Raw genomic sequence first — 10116 nt, forward strand, 5'->3', positions numbered from 1 at the left:
TGTCACCCTTAAGGACCACTTTTAGGTGATCTGTTATTACCACTTCCCTATTTTGAATCACTTCAGGAACCTTGACCACATTTTCTTCATGTTTCTGTTATTGCATTTGGTTGAGTATTCTATTTGTAAGGCTAGGAGGAAACATGATGAGGGTAAAAATTTCTACCTTATCCACTAGGGGCTCATGAACAAGTTGTATATCCAACACCTAGCCCAAAACCCACCTCTTTTGGTTAATCCTCTAGCCTCAGTGATCCTCCAAGTCTTCTTGGACCCTGGACCTCGGCCTAGCCATAAGAAGTTCAAAAAAAACCATAGCCTGTAAGTCAAAATGGACACTGGGGCCAAAATTAGCCTCATAGAGTCAGACTTAGATACTAAGAAGGGTTCAGATACTAAGAAGGGTACACTAAGCACTAGGAAAAAAAGTAAGTGCCCCTAGTTAGATAAATTAACCACCCCCCCCTCCCCCACCAACAAGATTCCACCTCTGAGTCTTCTGATAGTGATGTCAAACCCATGAGAAAAAAGAGATTACCTCAGTCTTCCCCTAGCACTCTCAGTCCTTCCCATAGCTCTAACACCATGGAGGCTACACTAGCTAGAAGTTAGGGGGAAGACATCACTTCCCCTAGGAAAGAACTCAAAAAATACTCTGGGAAGAAAGAGAAATACAACCATAGTAAGGGTAGAATGGAAAGGCCGGAACATTCTATGAAGGACCTAGCTGATAATCAAACTAGTATCTTCCAACGATTTGAAAAATTGGTGGAGTTTTCCACCAGGGTCATGCACTCTGTGGCCACAATCTTATACTTCTTGCAGGCTAAGAAGGAGGAGAAGGATCTAGGAAAAGCTATTGAGATCACCCACTCCATCTATGGTTTTTTAGTGGAGGACTCACTAAAGACCATCTTGGACAAACTGGTTAAGGGGGAGGGTGAGGATGTGGTCAAGGATGTTGCTAAAGTAAATAAGAAGGACAAGCAAGGGAAAGAAGAGGACATTTAGCTCTGGTTTTGGCATTTTCTATGTGTTTTCTTTTTATGCTTAGTACTTTGAACTTGATACCCCATGGAGTCTTAGCTTTTAAGATTATGTTGATTAAGAGCATCATTTTTTATAGGAGCTATTGGTGCATTTCACATACTTTTATGAATGTTAGTCTAAGGTATGATAGTACCATTAATCATGTTGTGGACATATTTTGTTTTTTGAAGTTTAAAGATGACACAGGATAGACAACTAGAAGGTTACCTCCGGCTGATTGTTTAGCCTATTTGTTACTTGGGGTCAGCCTCCCATTCTCTTTTGGCTGCTATCTAATACTTCAAAAACATAGCTAAATGTCAAAGTTTCAAATGTTATTTAGTTTTGCACCTACAATTAACAATTCCACCAAAGAAAAATGGAATTAAAGAAAGCAATTTGTGGAACATAATTTAGGTAATTATCTAAAAATAGATAGATTGATTATGTCTATGATTCTGTTCACTTGTATGGATAGAAGTAGAAAGTCTCCAATACAACCATTGAATTAGAAAACAATAAACAAGCATATGCTTACATGAAAATTCAGGGTACCAAAGAATCCAAATATAAGTTATCCCACACTTGCAAAGACACTTGATAAGGACAAGAAATATTTCCCTTCTTTTGTCACATTTAAGAAAACATACAATCACTACTACATAGAAGTGGGGTTAAAGACGATTATAGAAACAATTGTTGAGTCAATTGTCTTTATTTGAGATGAAATAAAAGTTGTTTATTGTCATAAATATCATCTTTAATTCAATGTCTTTAATTATTGTTGTTAATTATTGTCTCTTAAAGATGATATAAAACATTTACTTATTGTCTTTAATTATTCTCTTAAAGACGATATAAAACCTTTACTTATCGTCTTTAATCAGTCTCTTAAAGATGATATAAAACCAGGCTATTTATTGTCTTGTAGAGACAATTTCACTTGTGTCTTTATTTAGAAAGATTAGTTAGAGAGATGATTTTTTTTTTACTATTACCTTTATGAATGAATGTAATAAAAAATAAACAATTTAATTATATATAATTTTTAACATTTAATATTTACTATAATTATTTCCAATGTTTAATTCTTGCAAAGCACTAAACAAAATAGTAAAAAACTAACTCGAATAAAAAAATTATATTTATTTTTCATTTATTATCAATGTTGTCTTACAAAATAATGTGGGAGCTAATCCACAAAAGGAACACAGCATTAAAAACTAGCAGTTGCACGTTTATGTACACACAATAAAGAGTTGATGGGAGCATATTCTTTTCTCTAATGAGAAAAAATAGTTGACAAGTGATTAAAGGACCATAGAGCCCACCACATTTTTGACAAGTGATTGAAGAACCATAAGAGTTTAAGGGCGAGTGGTCTAAATGGCTTTTTTCCTTGATGAGAGTAGTGAAACTCCAGCTACAGAATCTACCATACTCATTCTACATACATCCTCAATGGAAGCCTCCCTTGATAGCATTTAAACTGTCAGGCTCATTGATGGTCGGGAAGAACTCATTCCTTGAGTGTACAGAGGGCCACTTGAATAATTCTTAAAGCCTTATACACAATAATTATCTCCAAATTTTGGATCCACAAGATCCAAAAGCTTACCTTCACTAAGCAATTCAAACACCTGCATTGCATAAATTGCATGTCAGCTATTTTTCATAATAATTTTTCACAAACCCTTTCATGGAGATGTAAAAAAATTCTTTTAAAAGAAACCCTCATACCTAACAAATTAGAAGTAGAAAGATACCATACCAAGTCCTAGATCTATACTTCTGATACTCACTACAAAAAATCTAGTTAGATTAGTTCAAGATTTGAAGTATATTTTAAGTATACCTTATCATGCCCCTATATTTTAAGTATACCTTATCATGCCACTAGCAACAAGTCTTTCTTTAGAATCTTGGACAACCTCATAAAGGTCTTCAATCATCTCTTGATGATGTGATTGAGCAAAAGCGAGACCCATATACTTTGTGAATTCTGGCCAATCTTGGGAAGTGATGACCTGGTTTGACATCCAGCACATCGAATTTAAATAAGATGTGACAAAGATTAAATGCAAATTTTACTTAAAGTGAGTCATTAGAAATCATGAGGAAATCCATTGATATCTCCCCTTTTTTCATCTCTATGGGAAGAAGCATACGTGCCAATTGTAAAACTTAAAATAAATTAAGTGAAAGAAAATTAAAAGATACAAAACATCCATGAACTAAATTAAAGAGGGTAGCATTATTTGATTACAGCTACTATGGAAGGACTTGTGTCATCTCCAAGGTGAGGGCAAGCTACATCTACTCAAAATATTATAGTTGGAACATCAGTGACAAGAGATATCCTCCTCTATAGAGCATCTACAAGAACAGTGTTCCTTCCACCCACCTATAACCAATCCCACCATATAAAATTGATTATGAAAAAATTATAACTTCCATGGGAATGAGTTCATGCAATATGAAAACATAGAATTTATTTTGCGTATTTGCAGTTCAAACAAACATCCATCAAATTTTACAACATATCACACTGTTCACCTTAACATTAATCTTGAGAGATACATTAGCCATGTGCTATTTTCTCTTCTTCTTTACATGTTTGGATAAACAACATTGAGAAACTATGGTGGGTTCGGTCTTGCATATCCTTTTCAGTTCTCCTCAAGAAAGCATAAGGACAAAAATCAAAACTCAACTTTCCATGCCTTCACCCCATATATCATGACCGCCTACTTGGAGCAATAGTAAAAGAATACATAGTTGATGACATATACCATAGAAAGGACCATTGTTATCAGGAAAAATTATAATCAGAAGCTCCAATTCCTTTTCCCTAAGTCTATTTTTTATTGCTGTGTACACACATTTCAATGCAGACTCAACTTGATTAGGAGGTGATGTATATAGTGGAACTGGTGGCTCTAAATTTAACTCTTGAAGAGAAACATCAGAGAAACATTGTGTTAAAGTGATGCAAGATAATCTTACTCATATAATGTAGTTTTCATAGTAAGATACCATGTTTAAAATTAGTATGTTAAAGGTTCAAGTCTATTCACCTGCCCTTTTTCACAGATTCCAAGCATTACAATGCAAATCTTAAAATTCAAGGTTTCTTAATGGCTACAAGTTGCTCACCTACAAAAGGTAGGCACATGGAAAGAATTTGAGTAGCATTAAGGAACACCAATCCAGTGATGGTGCTAACATTGAAAGAGAAGAAAAAGTTGGCTGATAAAAGACAGTGTGAAAAAGAAAAGTAAATGTAAGCATAAGGAAGTGCACAAGAAAATGTGATAAGAAGCAACAGATTGGTCAATATTAACAATCATGAAGTTATGAAATTGCAAGAGCCACAAGCCATGTACAGACCTAGAAGGGACTATTTCTAATGAAATGGCACTATTTTTCATACCATTTCTTATAAGAAAAATGGAGTACAAATAAGTAAATTGTAAAACGAGTCTTGTTTTCTAGTCTGTAGTGCAACACTAAAAGTTTCAAAGATAGATGATGGAACTTGAAATTTCTTAGATAAATCAAAGATGAATGAATAAATGGAAACCATCTCACCTGAAATTCTCATTTGAATGAACCGGTTACCTGAGACAAAAAAAAATTGAATAAACTTATCATTAGTTTATCTCCCCTCCTGGAGTTGGTTAAAACTGGCAGGAAAATATATAAACACAAGTTTAGAAGAGCTGGTAGTATTCAATTACATATAATTTCACAGTTGTCACAAACTAAGTTTTCAAAGACAACTGGAAACAACATAAAAATGCTTCCTTGATATATGTTTCCTCCATATTGGATACTCAAGAAAGAAAATCGTGATACATAAAACTAGTTCAACTTCCACTATCGAATATGTGAATTACACTATGTTGTAAGTATATAAATAAAAAAGAATTCAACAACAATAGAACTTCTGCCTACATATGTTACAATTGATAAAATGTATGTCAAACAAAACAAAACAACCAATCAAACCATTGACAGACATATGCAGGCTCCACCTTCATCTGCCTTTAAATCAGCAGAACCAAAATGTTTTGAAAACCCAATGCCAAACTCACCATGTGTTTCAGCTTCATATTTATTGAGGTCTTCCTGTGCATTCATCCCTGTGCTGATTGTTTTGGCTGCCACAGCTGCTACGAGGCATCCTTTCATCCATTATGCAAAACCTAGAAAAGTGTCAAACTAACCTTACAAAAAAAAAGGACAGGGTAAAACATTATAGAAATATGTTGTCCATAAATTCCCTTTATCAGGGAAATACAGTTTCAATTAATCAGAAACTATCAATTAAATATCATCACCTAGAAACACATTAAAGAGTGTTCACGACAAACTCTCAATTCCACGCAACCAAATGGTTATCTTGCACGATATAGTTCTATAATACTAAAGATGCTCTAATGAATTGGAATAAATCTAATAAAAGCATTGTACATGATAAACAAGCTGAAGAACATCTCATAGCAGATGAAGAACATGTAGAAACATAATTTGCAAGCACAAAACACTACAATTTGTTAAGCTTCGCATCTTCAAGGAAAATTTTGCCCTACACAACTTTTTCTCCATATTTAGCACTCGCTGGGGATATTGCGACACTGTTAAGAAACATGCCTATATCGCAAAACCTGGCATTTTGTGCCTACGAGAATTGAGTGATGAAATACATCGGTGGGCTTTTCCAGAGCATGCTTGATTTAAAAAAAAAAAGAAATGGAATAGATGATCACACAAGATATCTCAATGAAAATGCTTTTATTTGTGAGAGAAATATTTTTAGTCACACCCCTCAATAGTCCAATCATACGTCAAACAATCAGTGTTTCATTTTTGGTTCATCATACTACGCAATTCCTATGGATTCTTACCAAATATAGTCTCCACAATCTATTTTATCTGTCATGATCTATGGAATAGTCTGTTCTCTCACATTGGTAGTTGTGGAGGGCTCTGCCACCGTTTGAAATGCTAATGAGAATCAGCCAAAATCATGTCTGCTCAAATGTTCGTAGACAATCAGCAACCTGTGCATTAAGAACATTAGGAAAACTTGAATTAAGAAAAATTGTTTTAATGCTCCATCCAACATATGTTATCTGAAAATGCCACCTGTTCAACCCTTCATCAAAAATGTAAGCAAACTGTTACTGTTTTTTGCCAAAATGGTGACCCCAAGAAATTTATACTCGAGCTCTCCCTCAATATATGTGTGTCCTCTTGCATTGAAATTTGTGAGCTCTTTAGTTTAGCTAACAGAAAATTGCCAGCATCGTACACACTAGAATTTAGAAACTAAACACCAGGCTGAAAAGCTTGTCTAAATTTGGTTTAACAGTAATGTTAGCTAAGAAAGGGATTCATAGTAGGAATAAAATAGGGCAATGACAATTGACTAAGGTGGCATTCAGAAGCCTGGCTACAGCTACCACATCATAGATCTAGTAAGAAAGAAAACATTAATGAGTATGAAAGTGAATACAGAAACCTACCACATATTTTATTTTTCTTTTAATTTGTTGATGTTTCCTATGCTGTATTTGATTAAAGTCTCTGAATATGAAAGAAATTGAAGAAATGCATCCTAAATGTTTCTACTTATAGTTTCAAGACAGTCTACATATTTGTATTTGATTAAAGATGAAATTATTACCAAAATTCTGATCTCTTGGAAGCCTCCTTGAATCTTCATCCAATATTGTGGCCGTGATGAAACTAGGGTGTCTACAGGCATGAAATCTGAAAAAGAGTTTGATAGTAACTTTGAAAAATGAAATTTCCTAACCCTCTTAGCATTTTTCTCACTACCTCTGTTTTTAGCTTTGGATGTTGCTCTTTCATCAAGTAATCCTGCTTGTATATATTAAATAGTACTATTTGCAATATCTTCAAAAAATGCTTGAGACCTACATAACACCAATATTTGCATTTTAGATGTAGCAGTCTGAATAATAATGTAATAGGAAAATTGATACGATGTACCTGAACACTAGTTAGTGGTAGCAGCAAGTTGAAATGATTTCTCATTAAGGCCACTTTGCTAATAATGTAATTGTGCACAATTACATCAATAGAACATTGTACTAAATATACCCAATTGTTGAATTCATGAGTTCAATAGAGTAGATTATCTTACCCAATTCACCCACAAGTGTCTCAAAATTATATAAGAGAATGACAAATTAAAATAAGACAGTTTACCCTCTGTTCCAAGTGCAAAGTGAGGTAGTATTGCTTGAGCAAAATAAAATAGAACACCTAAATTTTCATGTTCCATCCGAAGAAAAATTCTAAAAAAGTGTGGTGGACCCAAAGTTATGTAGACAAAGAATAGAATTTTCAGAGAAACATCAGTAGCTGTAAATGAAATAAGAAACCATTGAGAACTAATCATTTATATTTAACATCAGATGCTTTCCAAAAATATAATCATTTTTACTGTAAGTGGTGGAAATATGTATGTAAGCACGTAAGAGGCCATAACGATACATTCTAAAAAAGATGATAAAGAAAATCAATTGAAATTAAAGGTGAAATCTGAAATGCTTCATTTTCAATGTGTTGAAGTTGTACTATTCTTTTCATGCCATATCCAATTTAAGACCATATGCAAATGCATCTTAACCGAACAATAAGTAGATCATGTTCTTCATTTTCCTCTGAATGCCTGAAAAAAAATATAAAATAAGATGTCTAAGAATATAATATAACTAATCAATTACAGTTTCTCATAAATGGAGAAGTCCATAAATATAATGCACAAATTATAAATAACAGTAGAACAAATAACTAGAAAGCAGATGAATGCTACATTGTCAATTTTGAAAGGAGAAACAAAGAAACAAAGGGCCTTTATGGTGATCACAACACTATACACAATTATAATGTTTTTAGTACAATGAACATAATAAATAATGACGACGTACTTAAATAGACCAGTAAATAGATTAGTAACAATGACAAAAGAATGTTTGTACTACATACCTGGCTTTTAAATCCAGGTTATATCACATCCATCTTCTTTCTTTGTGTTCTCTTTTTATGAGGCACCATTCTAATTGTGGGTGCAATCTGTTCATGACATTGAGAACCCTCTTGATAATTATTGTTTGCAACATGCTGAGATTTACGCATAGTTTCTTGCTGAGATGGCAGAATTATATTTGAATTGTTCTATGCAAAAAATATTTCATCATGTTCCCCTACCTCATCTCCATTCTCACTCTGTGGTGAGTTAGATTGTTGGGTTCCCTACACACAACACAATTTAAGAGATTGATTTGACATAATACCTTTGATTGAACTATTACGTAAGTTTTAAAATATTATAATAAACTTACCTCATTTTCATGACCACTGGCTAATATATCCCCTCAGTCTAGCATGTGTTTCCTCAGGCATTGGGAACCATTAAGCAAAGGAAATTTTAAGTCCTCTCATGATGCTTCCTTTTGAAATTGGTGAACCTGCATTAACAAATATAACCAATTTTTTAATAACTTATTAGATATAATAAAATCAAAACTTTGACATGACTTTTCTATGGAATACAAAATAATAAACATGAAAATATTCACTTACCAAGGCACCACGAATGCTATTGTACCCGCCAGATCCTAATATATGAGATCCAATACTTGACACCCTGGCTTGGGTTGCTTTTGTTGTATCTCGGAGACGTCTTTTAGAGCCTCCTACTGAAACTGGTATATCACTATGATTATCATGGTGCTTCCTCTTAAATTTTCCATCTTTAATGAGCTCATCCCATGTTGTTGGATCTGTAATCCAAGCTGGACATGGATAACTGAGGTCATTTTTCAACTTGCACCTTAAATTATCTCTTTTAGAATGTATATATTTCCGAGAAATTTCCAAAATGTATTCCTCATCAAAGCCAGGGTCACTAAATGCCATTATCACATCATTACAAAGTTCAGCTTTCTTAAGTTTGCATTGGTTCCTCCAATCTCGTTGAACTGTATTGCCAAACAGTTGCTCTGAACGATGATATATAAAATGAAAGAATGTCATACCAATTTCATCCTTTAAGACTTCACCTTTCGAGGATAGCAAGAGTGTAACTTCCTGTGCCCCTTTTGTAGTGACTAAGGAAACATTTGAAGTCTGAGGAGTTGATGTCGATGCCACAATAGGTACATGAGTTTCATTTTCATTTGTTTCCTATATGTAAAAAGAGAATTTCAAATCATTAGAAACCCAGCCAAAATATAAAACTATTTCCAATTTAAAACTTATTATTTTGAACATCAAATATGGAACCAGATAACTAAATTAGTTACCCTTGCTATTCATTAACACAAGACATTCTGGACATTACAATGGATAGTTTGAGATATTTTTTAAGGAAGAATAGACAAAATGACTCCCTTTCCTTTTTAGCATATGAGTGAGTTTGCAGAGTACCAAATCATGGTTGTGTAACCAGTAATTTATAAGGAGATATAATATTGAAGGTGGCAGCAATAATAGTTTCGAAATAGGTCTCTCAAAAAGGATTGACAGACCAGTAGGTTGTTGTCAAAGAGAGGGAATAAGAGGGTGTTTGTAACCTCACTTTTTTATGTTCTTTTAGTTGTGATTTGCTCCAAGAATAGGCTATGAAAAAAAAAAATCTGGTAGATTTGAGGAGGATCCACATAAATTTTACAAATACAACATTGATTTTCAATGGGTTTAACTATAAGAAGTTCAATTACAGCAACAAGCTGTAGAATCCCAAAACAGGGATTAGTTGTTTAGCACAATGCCAAAAGAGATGAAGGTGGGGACAATGCACTCCAATTATTTTCTATAATGTCACAAAAAATAAGCATGAAGTACATTATGTCTGAGTGAGGATTCTCTATAAATGAGCCTTGCATACATAATAATATGAGCTAGAATGTTACCAGTTAGGCCTATGGTTCTCATCGTGGCTATAAAAATAGTTGTGATCAAGCTATAGTTGCAATGGTAAGGCTATGGTTGTCATAGTGGCTGTAGAAAATACTTATATGTTAAACAACATGAAGAGCATCTCATAGA

At 33.7% G+C, this 10116-nt stretch overlaps 1 protein-coding gene and 1 long non-coding RNA gene across 2 annotated transcripts; both read right to left on the minus strand.

The window, feature by feature from the left end:
• Positions 1–2160: 2160 nt before the first annotated feature.
• On the minus strand, positions 2161–5215 carry LOC149559794 (uncharacterized). The gene is made up of 3 exons (XR_016363309.1): positions 5127–5215; positions 4621–4650; positions 2161–3056 (listed from the first exon to the last, which is right to left on the minus strand). It is a non-coding gene; the product is annotated as an uncharacterized LOC149559794 (long non-coding RNA).
• Positions 5216–7432: 2217 nt separating this feature from the next.
• Positions 7433–9227, minus strand: LOC149559795 (uncharacterized). Its single transcript, XM_089823506.1, has 4 exons — positions 8650–9227; positions 8409–8534; positions 8053–8319; positions 7433–7735 (listed from the first exon to the last, which is right to left on the minus strand). The coding sequence occupies exons 1-2, from the start codon at positions 9100–9102 to the stop codon at positions 8505–8507; spliced, it is 483 nt and encodes a 160-aa protein (XP_089679632.1). The 5' UTR covers positions 9103–9227; the 3' UTR covers positions 7433–7735; positions 8053–8319; positions 8409–8504.
• Between the last annotated feature and the right edge of the window lie 889 nt (positions 9228–10116).

This window comes from Cupressus sempervirens, chromosome 4, assembly GCF_028749045.1.
Source record: "Cupressus sempervirens isolate cs-2001-9-10 chromosome 4, ASM2874904v1, whole genome shotgun sequence".
Classification (NCBI taxonomy): Eukaryota; Viridiplantae; Streptophyta; class Pinopsida; order Cupressales; family Cupressaceae; genus Cupressus; species Cupressus sempervirens.

Bases quoted from the DNA above. Each gene is read 5' to 3' on its own strand.
- LOC149559795 (XM_089823506.1), bottom strand. From the start codon at position 9,102: ATGACATTCTTTCATTTTATATATCATCGTTCAGAGCAACTGTTTGGC. The intron at 8,535-8,649 runs GTAAGTGAATAT...TTGTTAATGCAG, and splicing joins ATAGCATTCGTGGTGCCTTG to GTTCACCAATTTCAAAAGGA.